We start from the raw sequence: 22,949 nt of genomic DNA on the forward strand, positions 1-22,949 counted from the left end.
CACAGAAGAGTGTCTGCAACTTATCTTTTGTAATACCTTTTACAATGGGACTGCATATTATTAGATGTGTGAACAATATTAACTTTTGGAGATTTATCTGTAACACTTTGTACTCAAACTTGCTTTTCACTGAAAGAATGGAGAAAAGCATCAGATAGCATTTGTTCTTTTATGTAACGTCATCTTTGATAGAATATTAAACGCTTTCTCCTCCCAGCGGCTTTCTCCTCCTCAGTGAGCATTTGCTTGCAATCCCTGGTTTCTAGATTCACCAGGACCTGAGTTATAACTCTGAGACAATCCAGGGGAAAAAAGGGGGTTTATTATCTTTGTCTTCCTTTCAATTCCACATTCAAGAAAGGGAAGATCTCTTTGGATATTCTGTAACATACTATGTTACTCAAAAAGTTTTCATTATCCATTTGAGAATTATTACATTTAAAATATGAGAGTGAAAACATGGAGCTTTTATAAATGTATACATAACCAATACAAATGCAATTGAACTAAAGAATTTAGTTATGTCTGTAAAAAAGTTTAGACCAGCAATTATCCACTTTTACAATTAGGGCTTTTTGTTCAACAGATTGCCATGGTATTATTTAAGCAGGTTTTAGGTTGTTCCCATCATGCATACACCAAGACCTCTGCTAAGACACTGAAAATAATCTCCTATTATTAAAATCATTATCATCCAGAGCAATTCTAGCAGATTTGTTCTAAATAAAATAAATACAAGAAATACTGAATGTACAAAGACAGGAATACTGCTAACACCGAGATCATGAAGAACTTTAAGACTTAAGCAAAGTTTATGCTGAAGTAATCATCGTACAGATTGTATCCCATAAAACAAAGTTTCCTCTTTTAATTCATTATGCTTCCTAATATAGCAATGACATAATAGTAAGCATTTAGTATTTATTCTCCAAAAACTCAGAAAAATATCTTACATAAGTCATCCCATAATAAGCAGCAAGCAGAAAAGGAAATTGATGGCTACAGCTTTTTTCTCCATGAACTTATTTAAAGAAAAAAATGACACCAAAAAGCCTACCAAAAACTAACAAACAAGCCAACCAACCCCAACAGAACACACAACACAAACCCAGCACAACTGACTTTGCAATGTGCCGTTAATCCCACAAATTCAGATTATCCCTGAAAAGCACAGCAAGGAAAGGACCATAAGCTGAAAGAGTCCTGTCACCCAAGCAGAGTGTCCATACTAAAAAGAAATGGCTATGGCAAAAGCTGCAAGAGACAAATGGTGACAGAAGGTCACTGGCTATAGGAAAGCAGACCTAAGATAAGAAATGTAAGAAATGTGTTCACCGTAGTTTGCAATACACCACTGGAAGGGTTCAGCTTTGAGAACAGCTTTAAACAGTGCTTTAAATTAGAAGGATGAGAAGCACGTTAGTCCAAATATAACAAACACTTGAGGGATTCTGAACTGTCCCACAGCTAGTTCCTGGTTATTCATAAATGTAAATCAACATCATTTGCATCTCAAATGAATCCCTCTCCCATGAAACAATCACTTCCACAATCATATGTCCAGCTAAATCACAGCATCACAGAATGTTAGCAATTGGGAGAGACCTCAAAAGATAATCTAGTCCAATCCCCCTGCCAGAGCAGGAACACCTAGACAAGGTTACACAGGAAGGTGTCCAGGCAGGTTTTGAATGTCTCCAAAGAAGGAGACTCCACAACCCCCCCGGGCAGCCTGTTCAGTGTTCTGTCACCATCACTGAGAAGAAGTTTCTTCTCAAATTTAAATGGAACCTCCTGTGTTCCAGCTTATACCCATTGCCCCTTGTCTTATCATTTGTTGTCACAGAGAAGAGCCTGGCTCCATCCTCATGACACTCACTCTTTACATATTTATAAACATTAATGAGGTCGCCCCTCAGTCTCCTCCAAGATAAAAAGACCCAGCTCTCTCAGCATTTCCTTATAAGGGAGATGTTTCACTCCCTTAATCATCTTTGTGACTCCACGCTGGACTCTCTCAAACAGTTCTCTGTCCTGCCTGAACTGAGGGGCCAACTGAAGACATTTGCATCAAGTTTTGCCTGATTTTACAAAAGCGACCTGAAACCTACTGCAGACTGAGAAAAGCAGTGATGTGCAATCCATCACAATCTTGATAAACTTCTGAGAAAACGCAATTCTTGGCTAAGGCAGTTAATCCTCAGATTCTCAGACTCTCAACATAGGATCTTAAGCAGGGCAGGATACAAACTGGATCACTTTGGAGGAGACTGCTCAGTTACGTTCAGCATTAGTTTCAGATTCTTGCCAAAAGCAGCTCAAGGTACAACACAAACAAGAATGACATGGGCTAGACAAGAACTCCAACTTCAGACTGAAAGAAATGCAAAACTTTGATGCATAAGCCTTGAAAACTTTGAAGGTTGGTCAAAGAACAGAGGAAGTGCAATCATGGCTCAAGAGTCCGTTTATCTTCAACATGGCTACCAGTTGTAATTCTTCGAGAGAAAACTGAAGAGTTTTAGTTGCCACAAAGATCCTCCATATAAGCCAAAAGCATCACGGCTGGTTAGCCAAAGCCATAAAAGCAAAGCCTGTTGGTGAAATCAAGCCATTTGCTTGGTATTACCTTTTGCCCTCACTCCCTCCTCGCTCAGACGCTACTATTCTGCTACTTCCTAAAAGCTGTCTCTGAAAAAAGGCTAGAAAAACCTTCATCAAATTACTCCCTCTTACCAGGATTCAGCATTCATGATGTATAACCTCCATTTACTAACAGCAGCTACATAAGCCAGCAGTCCTTCCTCCATTAAGAAGGAAACACACTAAGTCAGGTCTGCAAACAACAGACAGCTGAATTTCTTGATCATCCAGGCAGATCAGTTCAGAAGAGAAAAGGGCTGGAAACAGTCTCCCTTGCCCACACAGGGTCACAGTTGTATACAGTTCCCCAGATGAAATCGTAACCATTCATAACACTCTCAGTTTTGCTTGTTGTGTGATAAGGCCATGAAATACTCTATTATGATTTTATTATGTTCCTGAGATGTATTGTAGTCAAGCAGGTCAGCCAGGTCTTTTCCTACTCTTGTTTTCAGCCAAAGACCCCTAATTTGTAACTATCTATTAGGTGCGCTATTAGCTTGGCTCCAATTCTATTCTTTCACACTGATCTGCGAAACACTCTCTACACAGGATTTATCTTTCTTCAGAAAATGCCTCTTAATATTCCCCTATCAGTTTCCTTGGCATATTTCAGGGGGTTGTGTTGAGATAATAAGATGAAAAAGTATTTTTCAAGTGGCCAAAAGAGTTCTCCTTCTGGGACTTTATTAGTAACATCCTTCATTTCCATTAATTTGATTTTCAAAATGACAAACTGACAATGCTCCTTTGCCCAGGTCCTTGTCCAACTACACTCTTGCAAGAATATCCATCTTCTCCAGCTTAACTAAACATTTTCCAAGTGGTACTACAGAAAACATGTGCCCAGGGCTCTGACAGGAAACAGAAGGACACCACATATAATCTAGGAAAAGGTCAGTAAGCAGGTTATTGCAGCACAATCTGGTTTTGGTGAACTTATGTTGCAAATTATCCCATTAACCATTTACCACCTTCACGTCTTGCATTATACTTTATGTCAGCTTTTGTTGTAAAGCCCAACAAAGCACTGCGATTAGTGGGTCTGCAATTTTTCTTTTACTCCATCCTCCCTTTCTTCAGGGCATATTAACCTCAAAAATACAATGGGCTTTTGCCTTTTCTCCCTCCACCTTCTTTCCCTCTCCCCTCCCTAAAATATCTGAAAGAGTCCAGCTTACCCTCCGTTACAGATCACACTCCTAGGACTTTGATACAAAGCTTTTGAAGAGCTTATGGCACCTTTTGGTGAGTAAATGTAAACATGGCCACCTTTCTGCTGAACTGGGATGTTCCGGGATGGTGGGGATGGGAAAGGACCCCATGGAGAGGAGTCCTTTTGCTCTCCAGTCGCAGAAAGTCTGCACCAGTATCAGAGGGCCACAGCTCCTTCTCCACCCTTGTCTTCATCCCAGGCAACACTCCTTCAATCCAGGGACAGCTTTAGTCCTGCGATCAAAATGTTTTACTGCCTGAGAGCAGCACAGTGGGCTATCTGATAAAAGGGATGGTTCACACCTGGCTTGGAGGGGGAGGGTAAGGGACCATAAGGCAAGATATAGACAGAAAAAGAAAGAAATACAGAAAAGCATATGCAAAAATTTCCTCAGGAAAGTGAGGGTTGCCTAAGATTTAAGACCACTTGTATCCAAACTAATATGGCACTTTTCTACTTACACACACTGAGTTGCAACTTGATGTACTTATTAAAAATCTATGTCATCCAACTGGCAGCTTCATATGCCATGCCTTATAATTGTAAGATTAGTCATCACTTGGTCCTTCTCATTTTAGCATATTAAATTCTGACTTTTGCTTCTACCCACTTATGATAATATGCAGTTCCATGAATTCATTATGATTAGACAATATCTCTCTGCCCTCCATAATAACACTTTTATTAAAACCAAAAAGTATTCTGTCTGTTCTGGGTCCATATCTAGGTGATCTTCAAGTTTGACCCTACGATTACCGTAAAATTGCCTCATTTATCTCCAATAATTGGTCATAGAGAGAATTTGGTCCAGTGTAGCTTCTGGCAGCCACCACTGGTGGCTAATGTATTTCACCAGTGAGCACTTTGCATCTCAGCATGGGCAGCCATGGGCACCTCCCCACCAAAGTTTTGGCCTTAGATAAAGGGAGCCTTCCTCAACTCCACAAATTCCAACCTTCTTTCTGCCATAGTTCATCACTTTACTTTTGATCAGAAGGCACCTGCACTGCTTTAAAGCTGGTGTGCACACAATAACCAAAAAGCTTCTAAATATCCCAACAAATGAATGCCTAGATTACTGACTAGCTCTGTACTGAGTTTCTAGATCTCAGCTACTTTGTCTACTGCAAATGGTCTGTGTGCCACAGCAACTGGAAAGGATGAAGTTTTCCACCACGGTAAAAATGAAAGGCATGTTCTTACTTCCTTTAAATACCTGGGGAGCAGAAGTGACTAAGGATTTTTGTCACTATTTGTTCAGACTTCCATGACAAACACTTTCAAGCTATTGCATAAGACCTCACAATAGGATTTCAGACCTGGAGGAAACTACAGCTTCCACATGTACCCTCTTGGCTCAGTGTAGAATCACAGAATCATAGAACAGTTTGGGTTGGAAGGGACCTTCAAAGGTCATCTAGTCCAAACCTCCTGCAATGAGCAGGAACATTTTCAACTAGATCAGGTTGCTCAGAACCCGTCCAGCCTGGCCTGGAATGTCTCCAGGGATGGGGTATCCACCACCTCTCTGGGCACCCTGGGCCAGCGTTTCACCACCCTCATTGTAAAAAAATTTCTTCCTCATGTCTAGCCTGAATCTCTCCTTCTTTAGTTTAAAACCATTATCCCTTGTCTGTCATAACAGGCCCTGCTAAAAAGTCTGTCCCCATCTTTCTTGTAGGCCCCTTTTAAGTACTGAAAGGCTGCAATAAGGTCTCCCTGGAGCCTTCCCTTCTCCAGGCTGAACAACCCCAACTCTCTCAGCCTGTACAAGCAATACACAGTCACACACCAGTTTAGATTCTACAGCACAAGCAAATATTTCCACCGATGCCACAAAAGCCCGAGTATCAGAAATACAAGTTGAAGGAGACCTTCCCCTTGCCTAACACTCCCTACCCCATACAATGGCACTCCCCTCTGCTCTGAACAATTGAGACCAAGGCCAAAGACCTTTGGGGGGACCCAGAATCATGTTCCTGGCAGATGAAGAGGACAACAGACACGTGAAGACACCATTCAGACCTAAGGGCCAAAGGGTTATAGCAAGGACAGACAAGACTCAGCCTCTCCAACATGCCCTTAAGACCCAAAAGCCTGGACATATCATAGCCCATACAGCCCCAAGCACTTCCTGTAAACTCACATACCAAAAATCATACATAGGAACATAATTAAGAAAAGGTTACATAGTGCCAACAGCAGCTAATGTATTTTCATTGCTCTAAACAAAAGTTCCAAAAAGTCAGGTTTCCAAAACGCTGCTCTTTGACTTCATATATTTTATGAGATTTCAATAGGCAAGAAAAATCAACAGAAGTTTTCCACATCCTTGGATTATGCATTTTTCTGCTACAGATAACCAGCTCTAGTCTGCTAGCTTTTTGCCAATGTCAACTTCAGCTCCTTTCCATAATTCTTTTCAGCATGTATATAAGACCTTTTAAAGTCTGCTCTGATGCTTAAGAAATTCCTTCCAGTGGCTTGCATTTGAATCCCGGCCTTCTAACTACACTTCTCAAGTTCAGGACCAGAGGCCAGAAACTGCATGCCAGGTTGTATAGTTACAAGGACCAGCACAGGCTTCACTGCTGATCAGAAGCCTCTTCCATGTTACACTCACCTAAAAGCCCAGAACCAGCCCCTGCCACTCAGTTTCCCCACAGTCAAACTACTTGCAGCTTCATACCAGTTGAATCTATTTTCAGCGATGCTGCCGACTGGTTTTCTTCGCCTAAGGGCTTGTTACTTTGCAACACTATTTGATTTCTCATCCGTTTGAAAGACCACTGGGAAGATCAGTCAAATGATTTCCGATATCAAGAGCAGGAAGCAAAGAGAAAAGTGATGGTCAGTTCAAAATCAGGATACAAGTTTAGACATATTTGTGGCGTTTGCTTACACAGGAGGTCAAAGCTCAAGTTCATTTGCTCAAAGACATATCCATGTACACGGGGCCTCTGTATTTGGCTCCCCATCAATTATCCCTCTCCTACAAGCAAACTAATTTAATGTAAGCTAGATTTGAAAGAGGCAGGAACAAAATACATGGTAATAATATGATACTTCAAGGAACCGTCTTACTCCTTCTGCTTTATTGCTCTAGACCAGCCATTTTGGATACCTTGTACAAGCTGGAATTGAGCACCATGGTAAATGTGTCAGTTGTAACAATTAATAACAAAAGTATCACTGAAAGAATAGGTGGCAGTAGAACTAGTGGCAAAGAAAAGCAAAGTGAACATCGAGTTGTGTATTTGTATCAGTTCCAAGACCAACACCAACACTTGTAACCTTCAGGTTAAAATGCAGAAACAAATAACTTAGTAGCAGAAACAGCAAATTATAAGTCACTGATTAATATCTGAAATATTAGTGGATACCTCAAAGAAGAAAGTGTCTCGAAACAAACAAGAGTAGAAGGAGAAAAAGAAAAATAATCCTAGGACTGCAAGGTCTCTCCCAAAACAAAAGGACACTAACAGTGTTCTCACGTGTAAAGGTTCTGACAGCAGATAAAGGAATTTTCTAGCCAAAACAAACAAGCAAAAATGTAGAAAAAAACAAACAAACTACAAAAATATTTTGGTTAAAATTAACAGAGCAATTTTGTTCTCCCTATAGAAGAAATACAGGATTCTGTAAAAAATACAACAAAAAAAAAAAGTTAAGAGAAACAACCGAGTGCCCTTTTTGTTCTGATCAGTCATATTGATAGTCCACATCTCACAGCTTATCTTAAAGCCAAAAAATCCTAAGATTTTTTTTCCTTACTTGTCCAAATAAGTACAACTGCACTTCACACCTAGACTGTTTTATTAGCTCAGCCCTATGTCTCAGGTGAGGATTTTAAGGCCTAAAGAACTTCTAATTATGGGGTGAGGTAGGTCCAGTTTGGCTGTGGGTTAACACTTAACTTGTACCTTCCTTATCTATAATGCCCTGCTCAGAAGCTGAATGATGATGCATATGGTGAAATATTGCCTGCATTTGCAAATGTTGATAGGAACTTGTGTTTGATGCAGTCTAAAAAGAATACTTGTGTACAGTTTAAATCACTCCGAGCTAATTTTAACTCAGGTTAGCACTAACATTGATTTTAATACAATGTAACTCTGCTAAAATTTATTTCTCCCTCATGCACAGGTATGAAAAAAGGGGATGAGCACATGCATGCTCACAAGCAGTAATGCAGCCATTCTAGCACAAATACATAGTACAATGTGATTTACTGGAGTATTGTAACACTTAACCAGATAACATTGTTTTAAAGATGGCAATGAACCAGTGATGTATAGATGATCCAATATTTTCATGCAACTGAAAGGAAATCTAAACTCATGCTAGTGGTAATGTATATCGGTTACCTCATACACAGTTGCATAAGCTGATCTGTTCTCTGCCTATATAATTGCACAGCAAAATACTAAAACATGTCAACACTCACCATCAAATAGCAGTCCTGCCATAAATCTCAACAGAAAACCAGGGTTCAACATATCATATGTAATGAAAAGCATACAGAAAGAGAATGGGCAAAAGAAAGCCGCCAGCAAACAGGCAGAAGAGTGAGACAAGACAGAGGAAGGAGCAGAAGGAATCAGTTAAGATCCTGGTATACTTAGAACTCTTTGCTCAATAAAAGAGTGGAAAGCATATTGTATATTTTAACACACACCACATTTTTATAAACCGGTGTTATTTTAGTAGTAATACTACACATGCATACAAACAGTCCTACATCACAAATGACCAATTATTTTACTTTATGATTTTACAGTGACCTGAAAGAAGTTTGCAAACATGAGACTGAGCACAAAAGTTTTCAGCAGCAGCAGCACCAGGGCTGAGGGATGCTGCAGCTCTTGTTTCAGTGGAACATGTCACCACTACATGAAGAATAGCTGCGTAATATTTTTTCCAGCTAGCATTATACAAAGTGATTCACACCAACACTCATTTCTTAAACCTAACCTTTTAGTACAGCTGGCTGAACATGATGTAGTCTTCAAACATATTTATTTTCTTTTTAGTTTTTTGTAATAAAGCAAGGCATAAAATTACCTGCCACTGTCTTATGCGTCCCTAGTCTTCCCAAAGCCTGGATGAAGAGGCAGGAGTGGCTCTGTAACACAAGGGCTGCTTCCCTGTCACATAACCTGAGTCACAAACTCCTTCAACAACACCCTTTCACCACCTCTTCTCCCTTTCCTCCTAAGCAATCGCACTACTCCCTTAGTACCGTCTATCTGATTCTGGCCAGAAGGAGATGCTTCAGAGGACCATGAAGAGTGGGCATCTTTGTGCTGACACTCCTGAAAGTGTTTTCCCATGTTTCTGCTGCCTGCTGTCCTACACACTCCTCCTTTCAGGCAAAATGGGCTGCTTTGGTGAGTTTGGCTCCCAGCAGCATTCCGCAGCTCAGTCCAGGTGCGGTGGCTGCAAGAAGGTATTTACAAACCCTGGTTTATAGATTCAGATCACTGCTTGAACAGATCAGCTTGAACAGCAGCGCAGATCAGGAAACTACTTCCAAAATTGTAATGGCAGATCATGGCAATGAAGCAGCTATACTAGGAATAAACATGGCAAGTCTATGCTCACAAGAAGCACTATATACACACATACCCATACACGCACATGCTTGGCAATGATAACAGTTCAAGTATAACTAGACTAAAACCCATTTCTTTAGATGTTTCTAAGGTTACTCGGTTAAAACTGAGTCATTGCATGCTGTTGCACAGCTTATTTTAAATTCATGATGCAGTCTAAGAATTGCTGGTTTTATAAGTTCAAGTTGTTTCATAATCGAGTTTGCAAGAAATTAATATAAATATGCCTTCTCTTCTATTAAGTCTTACACAGATTCAGGTTTGGGCAATCTGTGTTTGTACTGTACATTTCCCATTACAATTTAAAAACAATCACAAACCTGATCATATCTGAAGGTCTTATCTTTTAAACCCTGGTACTGATACCATTTGGTTTGTTTAGCATACTAAGACCCAGCAGTATTCATGAACTAGGTAGCTCCTAATAGTAGTATTCATGAACTAGTACAAATTTCTAATATCACACCAAAAAAAACCAAAACAAATGCATTATTTTTATCCCCAGCAATTACTAAAGATAATTACTTTTTCTTCCCAGAGATCACTTTGAGTAACATCATCCCTGTGATGACACATACATCCCAATGAAACTTCACATTAATCACAGCAGGTTAACCACCAATCAGTGCAATGTGACAACTATTCCCCACCTCTCCTTCTCCTCTTTTGAAGAGAAAAAAACCAAACAAACCAACAAAAACCAACCAAGCAACAACACCAAACAAGCAAACAAGAAACCAAACCAACAAACAAAAACACATACAAAAAAACCCAAACCAACCAAACAGTCTTTGGATGTAGTGCACAACAAGCAAAAAAGTCTCATTTACTGAATATTAGCTTTTCAACATATAGTTGCTTGCATTTCTTCTCAATGGGTTTGATTTCTAACACAATGACTGGAAAACTCCTGAAATAATACAACTGAATATTCTTACAGCTCAAATACCAAACCTATTCTGAGCAAAAATGCCCATGGAAAAAAGGAAGATTACCTTAGAGGTATCCCTAACATCTGATCCTGGCTAACTCTAAAGAATACGTTAATTTTAAGCCTCTGTGTAGTCCATTGACTGTAGTGAATCCAGTGAAAGTCTAGGAGATTAGTCGGGCACTTAACACTGATAGCAAATGTGTAACTCTGGGATAATGAGGAGGCTGTGAGGAAGGTGCTACAGAATGGTAATGGAAAATAAAAGGGGCCGGAGCACACAGGAGGAAACTTTTGCAAATGAATGGGTCATGTGATAGAGTTCCTTTCAAGGACTACTTGAAAGGCATGTCACCACTGTGGAAAAAAAGAAGTATTTACTAACACATTGTTGCATCCACTTTGATGTTTTATGGTTGGTTTTTTTTAGTAGCAATATTATCTCTGCATGTCTGTCAACTAATACTTATTTTAGTTACAGGAGTCTCCATTTTTTATAACAGAAGACACTGAGATTTTTCAAATACTTAAAAGCAAATCCCTATGAAACAGTAACTCAGAAACTTGTTATGTTTGTTATGATTGGCACAACACTTTTACAAAGTGTTGTTTTACCAATTTTTATAAATGTAAGCACACGTTCAAATGATAAATCACTCTCCATTAAACCCCACATAAAAACACACCAGTCATTTCCTAAATACATGTATCTATAAGCTTTTCTTTCACCCAAGCCTTAAATCAGTGACAAGCCACTCCTCACAGTGGGTCCTAACAAGAGGCAGGGAGGGAAGTACCTCTGTTATACGAGATGGAGAAGCCTTATCAAAAGCTTTTATTTAAAAACGATCCAAGAAAATGAATGCCAATTTCTTTTATTCAAATCAAAATAGAAAACCCCGTTAGGAGTGCTTGTACAACCACTATTGGCCAAAAAGCCCAAGCAAGTTCAAATCCATACTGCAACTTGGGTCTAGTGTAGGATGAACAGCTTCCTGAACACTGTAGCACTTCAGAGCCATTATGATGGGCCTCCAGAACAAGCTCTGATTAAACAGCCATCAGGGGTTTAACGCTGCAATGCTAAAAACTATGTCCAATGTTAAAAGTACATAAAGAGAAATACAGACTGTGCCTGTTAGAAACTTCCACAAAGGCTTCTATCCTAGAACAAAGGTAACGAAAAATTAGGGAAAATGCTGGTAGTTCATATCCACAGGTATATATATTTTAAATTGAATTATCCTCTATTCCTTTGATGCTGACAGTTTCCTCCATGCCTATTTAGGCTCAAACAACTCTTGCTACAGCATGAAGTTGCAAAACTCCCTAAAATAATAATTCCTACATTTCTGCTTTACAAATGCACTATTTAATACCTGTGGCCAACCATATGTTGGACCACAGTAGGGTGAAATTATGCTAATATAATTGCTAAATAAAACACTTTGTAATTTTAGATTGGATATTTGACAACGGGATTGATGTAAGTGCCCTAAGATCTCGATTCTGGCATCATCTGGTGATGCTATCTTTTTATACATTCTGAACTTCAAAAATCACATGACATAAACAAAAAAACAAAAGTTTTCAAATCCCCACCCTTTAAATAGGAAAATAAAAAAAGTTCTTACAAGGAGATATATTAATGCTATGTTTTCTTACCAGTTAATTTCATCTGTATATTTAGACATACTGTAATTATATAGGGTGCCAACAACTGCTGGAGTGGGGGAGGGGAGATGTGTGAGAGGGGAAAGGGGGTTGAGATTTTTAACTCCAATAAGAAACTTGTGTACCTGCCTGATAAACACAGCCAAGCCTATGTATCCTATTAATCTTCAAATCTATTTATGTCACACAAGAGAACATATGAGCATAGCAGCTGTTACTATAGCAATGAAACTGGAAATTTTGAGAACACAAAAAAAACACCCCTGAAGGATGCTCAGTTTAGCAGAGAGATGGTTTAGTGAACAGCACACCAGTGTCTCACTTCTAGGATCTGTTCAAAGTCTGTGGTTACAGAGACGTTAAATGAGCTGTAACAGCCTGTTCCCTAAAGAACACTCAGAGCCAAACAACCACTACCTATTACTTGGACCAACTTGATACACCCATAGTTCCTGCTAAGTAACCCCAAACTTGTCAAATACCCCAGACCTGCCTGTAAATCCACGGAAGACTGACTCTCTGGTAAAGGCTCGCAGTTTTTGATCGCGGTAGAGAAGGGATTCACCATAGTAACATACTCCCCACCCAAACCGCGGGTAAGAGCAAGGAGCTCAGCGCCCAGCACAGGCAGCCCCGCACCCTCCCGACACCAAGCACACCTGCCCAGCAGCGGGAGGACGAGGATGAGCCAGGAGGGAGGCACTTTCTTAAAGCAGCAGGCAGCCAGGCTGCCGCTCCCCACCTGCCGCTGCTGGAACGAAAGCCACAATTCCCCCAAAACGGGTTTCTGTCAAACCCACCCCACCCCTTCCTCTCCCTCGGCCGGCAGCCGTGTCACCCCACGCCGGCCCGGGAGACGCGGCGGCTCGGCGGGACGCTGCCGCCCGAGGGCCTCTCCCTCGCCCCACGTCAACCCACCCTCCGCGGGCGCGGCGGCACCGCGCACCCCTCCTCCCCCGCCCCTCAGCCGCGGACCCGAGACGCTGTCGGCAGCGATTTACCTGCGAGGGAGCCGGGTCTCTGCAGGGTGGCGGTGGCGTACAGCTCCTGGGAGTGCTTGCTGTACTGATCGGCAGCGTGAACCAGCCGCTTGGTAGGCGACAGGGTGGCGTAAGTGCCGATGGTGGAGCTTAACTGGTGGATAGGAGAGGAGGAAATGTTAGACTGGACGGTGGGCGGGGAGGTCACTCTGATAGGGGATGGCGACAGTCCCGCCGAGGAGACGACGATGTTGATGGGCGAGCTGGTGCTGTAGGACTTGGCCAGGCGGCTGGGGGACTGCTTCGGGGAGGAGAGGCGCTGCGCGGTGGCGTAGGCGGCGCCCTCGGCGGCGGAGCCGGCCCGCGGCAGCTTGGTGGGGGAGCCGCCGGGCTGGGCGGGCAGCGGGGAGCTCACCCGCTGCGCCGGCAGCGTGGAGCTGGCGTAGTAGAGCGCGGCGGCGTGCTGGGGCTCGGGCAGGTGGAAGGCGCTGCCGTGGCTGGGCGCGAAGGGCTCCCGCGGCTGCGGGGCGGCGGGCGGCGGCGGCGGCTCCGGGCCGCCCGGGTGGGCGCCGCGGCCCCCCGGGCCCTGCTGCGGGAAGGAAAGGCAGAGGCGTCAGCGGGGGCGGCGGCGGGGGGCGCCCGGCTCCCCCGGCCCTGCGTGGGGCCGGGCGAGGGGGCTCGCTCGCCGAAGGACCCCCCAGCCGCACGCAGCCCACTCTTTGACCTTAAACCAGGCCGGCCCCCGGGATTAAGGGACTCGCTAATCTGCTAAAGCATTTCTAGCCCTTGAGAGAAAAGCGGCCGTCGGCTCAGGCTGAGCGGCGTCAAAACTCCCCGTCACGACTGAAGGCGGCACCCGGCTGTCGGGTGAACTGCTGCGGGGTCTCTTGCTCCGAAATGCGTTCGCATGCCAACCCTCACACCAGTCATATATCAGCCCGAGTTTAGATAAATAAATACCCCCCGCCACCAAAAGTTTTATTCTGCATACATTAGAAAAGAGCAGTTGAAGTCACGGAAGGGGCTTTAATTGAGTAACTTTTCTCATAGAAAAGCAATCGGTGTCCTCACGAGAAAACACCGCGCCTACTGACACCACCCCCGGCTTTCCCTGCTGCCGCCACAGGGCGCGACCAGCGCTCGCCTCAGCCCCATCGTCGCCTGAAGAAGCGGAACGGGAAAACATCACCCGCACTGCAGCCGGTCGCCTCTTGCTTATTGACCAGGCACCAAGGGGTAGGAGAGCACGGGAGGTGCTGCCGGGCCCGGGCCCTCCCAGGGGAATCTGCACCGGGAGGGAGGGAGCGCCCCGCACCGACCAGCCTCACCGTCCTCGGGGCCCCCCGGTAGCGGGCGGGGCAGCGCAAAGTTCCCCTTAAACCCAGTAATTGGGGAGGGCGGGGGAGAGAGCGAGCGAAAATCCTCGGCAGATGCTGCCTATTAGAAATTTCAGCTGGGTGCCTGAGCCGCTTCTGAAGCAGCAAAGGATGGAGCTTTCCCATAGACATGAGAGGCATGCTCGTTTTTCTCGGGGATCTTAGGCTCAAGAGATCATCTGTGAAGCTGGTAACATTAACATCCTCTAATAACTCCACCCTACAGTGAGTGAGAGCTCAACACTTTGGTGGAAAGCGCTCTCTTGTTTCAGATACTACTTTTTTTTTTTTTTTTTTTTTTTTTCTGGTTATGCAGGGGATTTACTTGAAACCTCAGAAAGCTCTCCAGATCCCAGGATCTGACAGTGCAGTTTGAATCAGCCTGACCAGTGCTTCACCCAAACACACACACCTCTTGGCTACTGATTTCCGTAGCGAGAAAAGCCTTTAAAATGTGAATAATTAATTTTGTGACTCAATTCAAGAGGTGTGGTGAATGCTGACAGCAACGTTGCTTTACATTTAAATAGTACCATGGTTTTTCAGTAGCATTCTGCAGGAAAAAAGAGGAAAAAAAATAAACAAAAGCACCACATTCCTGGTATGAAACTTGATTTCTTTTCACTACAATATTACATAAAGGATTTGATCAGGAGCTGAGATCAACATAAAACTAATCAAAGCAAAGGATGAGGTTCCAAATGCCAGATGTGTACTTCTGGTGTACAACCACTGGGAATTTTTCTGTCCTTTTTTTACTTTTGGACCCCCACCTCTCATCTTAAATGCTTTGCATCTAGGGGAAGAATGTGTATTTTTCTAGACATGGACAAGAAGCAAGGCTTTGGAGGAGCTGCTCCTGGTGCTTTGCTCCCAGTGTGTAGTAGTAGTGTGGAAGCTAACAGCACTCATAGCATTCAGGCGTCTCAAGGGAGCCCTGCCAGACCCAAACCTCACTGCCTTCAGGATGTTTTGCTCCCCAAGGAGCCTTACAGATAAATGTAATGTAAACAGTTCCCTCCAACTATTCTGTGTGGTAAGAGCTCGGTGGGCAAGGGGATCACAGATGTAAGTAGCTTGCTTGCTGTTGAGTTGGACTGTTCTGATTGCGGCCGCAAGTTACAGACTCCACTGCATCAAGTATGAGTCTTGAAATTTTCATCAATGGTCAACAAGCTGAAGTTTCTCATTTGAGAGACTCCTAACAAAAATCAGGAAAGCATACTCTGGGAACATCAATGAAATTTTTAAAGCTGTGTTCACGCTACTTACCGTCTCTGCTTTAAACTGGAAACAAGGGCTAACCTGCAACTGACTGTCCAATAATTATTTGACTGGAGTATGGTTTTCATTTTCAAGGTTCAAATTGTATGATAACAACGTTTATGAAACAAAACAGGCTGGCAAGATTTAAGACAACATGGACAGAGCAAACTTCGCACATTAGGAAAGGTTGTTTGAAACAGCTACGTTATCACTTGGTACTTATAAATAAATTATACTATTTGGACTGCTAAGTAGCAAGATTGTTCTAAAATACAGTCTACTGCAATGTTACCAGTGTGTTCTGCAACACACTGCTAACACACTGGTAACTTAGGACAGTTTGTCACTGATCATAAGGATTTTAGGCAAGCACTTTCAACATGTATACAAAATTTCTTTTTCTAATCTATTTCTAAATTGCTTGATATGTCAAGGATTTGGAGAAATTAATTTCAAATAAATCAATGTTATCCCATATTCCTAATAAATCTCTATAAAGCTGCAAGAATTCTGCAAGTACTAATTCAAAAACACACACAAAAAATTCCCCACTTCACAATTGTCTGTTATAGGGAATGTTTAGTGGTGGGACAAAAGAATTAAATGCTTAATTAAAACCACAGTGTATAGCACTTCCTAAAAAGCTAAGCATTTGCTCTGTATGAAGGAGAGAACTTTTGGATGAACAGATTGCAATGAAAACATTAGCATGCAGTATTTTCTAGGATGTGACTAATCTCAGACCTGTCTTAAATTTACTGTGGGATTCTTATGTTTTTTCAGAGGGCCAAGTATACAGTCACATTCTCCACTTGTCTTTTCAGAGGCAAAATGCATTCCAATTCCTCCCTGTCAGTTGCTTTAAGACAACCATACAGACGTGTCATTGCTCATGCAATGTGTCATTATACTTCATATGGAAGAATGAAATACAATGGTATTTTTCCCATATTCTTCCATGTATCCATTATTGTTGTCAACCTCATAATGAAACTGTGTTTAAACTAATAAATTGAGAGTGAATTTGCGTCCCAGTTGTTATATCCTCCTGCATCAATCTGTTTCACAGATGTGATAAAAAATCAAGGACTTTCTTACTACAGCCCTGTAAATATCTATTCTAACACTCAGATATTTAATTTTTCTGGTGTCCCAAAGAAATGGAGCGTGATTTGCTTATTTGGATTCAATATATGGATACTGATATATCCTTTTTAACAGCAGAGATGTGTGAAAATAAAAACCAAAACCAAAAAACATGAGAACAGTAATAAAGCTATGAAAATATTTTCTTTTCCATTTAATCTTACTAGAAAGATAATTCTCTACTGATATGGACAAAATGAGATTTGCAGAGCTGTATACAGAAAATTACTTAGGGTGCCAGTTAGGTTATAGCAGACTAGAGAACAGTCTGACTGTGGTCTGCCTGCTATCATACATGCATTTAATGCACTAAATTTCAGGACATCAGCTTTTTTTTTTTTTTTTTTTAACAATTCCAGTTGAAAACTTAAATCAGAACTTTAACTGAAAAAGGTTAAATGAAAGACTGCAACAGAAGACTTCTGGTTTATGAAGTGAAACTGAGAGGGGTAAATGACTGTGTTGAATTATTTATTCTGCAGAAAATTTTTCATGGATAAGGAATTACAAAATCATTACAAAATCCTAGATGGCCAGACAGGTTAAGCAAACCTTTGGGGTCAGCTGCTGATTCTGAAACATCAGCATGTTGATTCTTGGAGACTGATTCCAGAGGGAAAAATGGTGTGTATAAAACCAGCAAAACCTGAATAGCAAAAGTCTCAGAGAACAAGATGACCATTATGAATATGTTAGCAAGTGCAGCAGATCTATTTGGTACATCATCTACAGTTCCTTCCAACTATTTTCTTCTTTGGCATGCCAGACCAGAAAACCAAAACTTGGTGGATTTTGTGCTAAGGAACAGAACTTCTGTCAATGCAACCGTCTGACTCTTAGAACTAAGAACAGAAAAGGCTTTATAGCCATTTATTGGGAATGAGATAATGATATAATTTCCAGGAAAATGCTGGAAAATTTGAATCATGGTACCAGTCACCCTTAAGAAATGGCAATATGTGCTCAATGTCCTGTATACTTCTTTGACAGATAATAGAAGAAACTGAAAAGTTATGTTACATTTGAGTAAGTCTGCCTGTCTGTTTTAGGTCTGGATGAACTTGTATCCACAGCATTTTTAGTTTAGCATTAAATGCCAGCACTGGTTTTCAGCTTGTCTTGGTCTCTGCAACTTTGAGGGATCACTTGCTCTTATCTGATCCATACGAACGAAGTCATATACAGTACACTGTTGCCCATGAGAAGATGCTTTCTCTTGATTCTATGGAGGATTTTCCAATTGGATGCTCAAGTTTTGTGGAAGAACATCCTTCCAGGCTGTTTTGGCTTCTTGAATACTGGTGGGTGTTGCTAGCTTGAGGGAGCAAACTTGATCATCCTTACTAGAGTTTTCGAGAGACACAGGTGGTCTTCTAAGGGTCCAGCTCTGTTTCACAATCTAGGTGATGCTCTGTTCTCTTTCACTGACTGCAAGACTTGCCAGTCTAGTGAGGGCTTTTTTTTTCTGTTAGCCCAAAGAACCTCCCATATGCCTTCACTCAAGGTATCACTCTGCTCCCATCCAATGCCTCTATCAACATTCTTCTACAAACGGCAGAAGAGGGTATGGAAAATGCTTAACATTTTCTTGTCTTTGGGATGCAGTGTACTTCAGTCCTTGGGCAGCACCTATAGAAAGATCTTTCTTCTGCAGGACTGCTTTGATGTCATTTATAAGTTCCTGACCTAACTAGGAAGATGCTACCTATGTTCAAATGCACTTGTATGAAAACAGATGCCAGACTATACCTTTGGATCCCTCAGATATGGCCTATCCATCTGTTTATCCTAATTTTATCACAAAGGTCATGGCCAGCACAAGGTCATTGCTATGCTGTGCTTGCAAAATACACCCCAACACTACTAAGAAAACTTGTCAGCCTACCTGATCTCAGTCTCAAAGGTCATATGTATAGATGAATGTAGGTAATATCATCATAGTCTTTTCCATCCACAAAGAGAATTGTGTGAGATCCTTCCAGAGTATCCAGAGATGGTCAGTCTCTGGTTTTAAATCAGCAATGAAAGCTGCAATCATCACCTATTGTAGGATCAAACCAGCAATATGCAGATCAGTTTTGCATGATCATAATTTTGACTAGTGAATTGTTCTCACTCACAGTGACTGTCGTAATAAGAGCAATCTGTTTTAAGATTTCATCTGCTTCCATTAATGACAGAAAAATCTCATGTTCATATTTGGAATCCAGTTTTAAACATCTCATCATCTGCCACATCCTACCGGAAGTGAAGTCCCTATTTTAGATTTTGTCTGGGTAGATGATCAAGCAGCCTCTAACCTTGTGGCACAGACAACTGATGGCAGGAAGAGCCATGAGTCTAACTGGAAAAGGCCATTACACAGTTTTTGCTTGACAACTGAACAACTTCGTGTACTTATTTGCTAATATGCTAAACAGGGCTAGTGAGGTACAGTGGTCTGACAAATAACAAACTCAGGCACTGCTTATAGTAAAATGGATGTTAGAAAATTTAACTGTTAAATTATTTTTCATGGCTTTTTTCTAATTACCTTTATTTTCCATCTACTTTTTGGTTTTAAGGGTTTTCAAATTCTTGTTCAGCCCAGTAGCTTCAGAAGCACAGGATAATACGCAGTTGAGATTTACCTCTGTTGCTGCCTCTACCTCTGAAAAGACCGCAGCATCATCAGAAGCTAAAGAAGTCCTCACCCAGAGGAAGTCTTGACTTCCTTTCCACTCCCCTTGCAAACACGTGGCAGAGCAGGTAGAAAGCCAGAATTTGTAGATCACGCTATGCTTTTTATTCCTACAATATCTACAACATGAGGTGACCATTTTCAAGATGACAGTAAACCCAATCAGTTGTTCACATACTACATTGTCCAAATAGAGGATTCACGTTTGAGCAGCTCACCTGCAAAGTCTGCTGTTTTTTGTAGTAAGAGCCACTACTGACTCTTCACAAATAACTTTTATTTATTAATGCAAGATATACCAGGATCTGGACACCAAGTCTGAGAAACTGTTTTCAGTGGGGAAACGAAGTAATTCCCTGCCATAGGAGCAGCTGTTGCTAAGAAATCCTATTCTAGTAGCATTTAGAAGATAAAAGTTTCATGTTCTAAAGTACTCTAAGCAGTGGAAAAACTATAATGAAGTACTCCAAATTGACAAAAATGTTGGATTGCACTTTGCAGCATTATACAGGAGGTCCCAAGACTAATTAGTTTCTCTTTTTTGTACAGTTGCATTTTCAGAAATTGTTTTTGCTGTCACAGCTGGCCTTGGGACTATTTACATATGTTTTCCACGCATTTGGGCTATCATTCATGTTCAGAGATAGCTGTGTTTCTTGTACACAAATTCCAAAGGAAATTATCACAATCTGAGCAGTTTTGACTCCTGAGCCGTATTTTAATTACAATAGAGATAGCAAAACAATTCCAAGGATTCTCCTTAATTGTGGGATCAGCAATGGTCACATTCAGAATTTTTAAATTTTAACTTCTGACTCTTCCTCATCTTGCTTACCTATTAAAACCTCATTTATATGTTTATTATGATATTAATTCATAGTTTATATGGCAGTTTGTCAATGTTTTCAGGATATATTTTAATTGACCTGAAGTTGTCAAGCATCCTTTGCAGAATGATGGTATGAAAAAAATGTTATGTTCTGTGAGTTATCTTCCTGCGGGAACATCTACTGTAGAATCTGGAGGAACATGGGAAGAAAAACTGTTTTCTACCCTCTCATACCAAGGAAAAAAAAATAGGAAAGGTTGCCTTACTAATTTTCTAGTTACCTTTTTGAAGGTAACCAGTTGTCTGTGAAGTAGATGGTTCATGAGGGCTTTTCAGATGTAAGCAATGGCTGTTCAGTGTAATTTCCAGGAAAGAAATCTAGCTCATTAATTTTTTCCTGTCTCCTTTCTATTCATCCTTTTCTATCAATATGATAACATTTATATTAAGAATATCACTATTTCTAATTCATAGACAAGTGAACACTTTCCTTTCTTGCTTTTTTTTTTTTTTTTTAGAGATTCTTTCTCCTTCCCCTCTCATTTATTCTTTGTTTTTGTTTCTGTTGCTCTCATAATCTGTTCCTTTTCCATCATTGTACATTTCCTATCTACCTTGAAGAATACATCACACCCTTTCAGGCTAACCTCCAGGATATGACGCTTTTCACCAGGCAAAACTCCTGATGACATCTGCCCAGGCTACAACTGGTTATTACAGCCTCCTCTTTCTTTCTAGCTGGAGTCCTGCTCTCCTGCTGGCTCCAATCCCAAAGAACATCAGGGAGGTCTTCTTTGGTAAACAGAGAAATACCCTGAGGCCTTACCCCTGTGCAGGCTCATTTTAAACCCTTCATAGAAGAAAAAAAGTACCTGCCCAATTTGAAATGAGAGTTAACTGTGCTTTATTTCATTTTTCAGTCTTAGAGGATAGGGAGCTTTTCTGCGCCAACTGAGAGAATGGAATCTTGTATGTCTGTCGGTATCCCACAAGCTGTGCAATGACTATATAATACTGGAAATCTCTTAGCAATTTAAGGCTTTGAAATTCAAATACTACTCACTTCTACAGAATCCTGAATTATAAAGTGTCCCAGTGTCACACTGAGATGGTCTGCATTGCTGGGGTGGTTAAGATCTAAACAGAGAAAATAACCTCAGCTGACCATGAAACCCAGACAGACTTTGTTTATGTACAGAAGCATGAACACTTCTAGAATTTTTTGTCTAAAGTGAAGCTTAACTTCCCAGTGAGAGGCTTTGATGTCATGGTGAAAAGCACAGAAGGTGAGAGGGTTATGTGTCAGAGCCCGGAGGGATTGTTTAGACAGGGAGAGAGATTTATAAGTTTTCATGAGTATCTGAAACAATCTTTCAAAATGTTTGAACCATACAGGTAGCTGCCTGGTAAGTTGCTTGTCATACAGTATGGAGGGAAAAAAAGGCAAAAATTTGTTCTTACACATGGGATTAGGCCACAGCACTGGGCGACACATGGTGTCCCAAGCAGGTTTCACATCTGGTGTCAGCCTGACTTTGTTTTTGTTTGCTGGCACTTACTGCTTTCATTACTATCCTGGCATCAATGCAGGGAGCTCCTAGACCTTAGTTAGGGGTCCTGATCAGCACAGTCACAGAAATTTTAAAACGTAAATGCCTAAACATGTGATCACCAAAAATATCTGCAAGCAAAACCGGCATGTAAATCTCATTTTTAATCAGGATTAATTTATTACTGTGCAAGTCAGCCCACTTTAGATTTACGAAAATCAAGGTGGTAACTCTACCCTGCTGTGGATGCATTGAACAAGACAGAAAGCATAGGCAGACACTGATGTGCTGGCGGGCACTGAACAGCTCTGTTTCCTGGGAGCTTCCATGCACTATTTTGAGAGACCCAGGGTGCTGAGGGCACGTACCTGGCTGTAGCTCTGGATGGCACCTCTGGCCTGACTGCTGCGGGCCGGGAGCTGGGTGGCCACTGTTTCGCCCAGGGCGAGGGTCTGGTTGCTGTGGTAGCTGGACGAGTACTGGAAGGACCCTTCAGGTTTGGAGTTGAGCTGGAGCGTGCTCTGGGAGAGGAGGCTGGGCCCTGTGGGGACAGGGTTTGAGAGCAGTCAGAAATTCTCAGTGAAAGAACGTGCCTGTATTATCTGTTGTGTGAGCCTTGAAATGACCAGATGTATGTGGCTTCAGCTTTTCATAGTTTGGCTTTTCAGTAATAAAAAAATCACATACATTAAATTGTTTCTTTACCACTCAGTCATCATTGTTATTGTGTTAAAGCTATGGACCACATTGCTTTCTTTACAAAAAAACACAGTTTTGACTGTTGAATATTTTCTAAGCCTAAACACCCAACCGTACTATTTGATAAAGAAGTCTTGCATTTCAGCTCAGAATAGTTGATGAGTTTTCTTTTTGTCTAAGGATAATCCTTGTTTATTTCACATAATTATATCCAGTTGTTCTGCATGGGAAATGCTCACTTGTCCCTCCGTGGGCCCCCAGCACATTAGATCTACTGATTGCTGCCGCTCTGTCATGTACACATGGTGATGTAATACTTTGGTGCCTGTAGGGATGGATGGCAG

The 22,949-nt window shown here is 41.6% G+C and overlaps 1 protein-coding gene across 1 annotated transcript in view; it reads right to left on the minus strand.

The window, feature by feature from the left end:
* Positions 1-22,949, minus strand: part of CTNND2 (catenin delta 2) — a gene marked incomplete at its 5' end in the record, with an annotated part of 536,051 nt that overhangs the window by 274,323 nt on the left and 238,779 nt on the right. Inside the window, 2 exons of the mRNA XM_082045132.1 lie at positions 13,081-13,645; positions 22,275-22,447. Of these exons, the coding sequence (XP_081901258.1) occupies positions 13,081-13,645; positions 22,275-22,447 (738 nt within the window). The remainder of the gene's footprint in view (positions 1-13,080; positions 13,646-22,274; positions 22,448-22,949) is intronic.

This window comes from Streptopelia decaocto, assembly GCF_964273445.1.
Source record: "Streptopelia decaocto genome assembly, chromosome: 2".
Lineage (NCBI taxonomy): Eukaryota > Metazoa > Chordata > Aves > Columbiformes > Columbidae > Streptopelia > Streptopelia decaocto.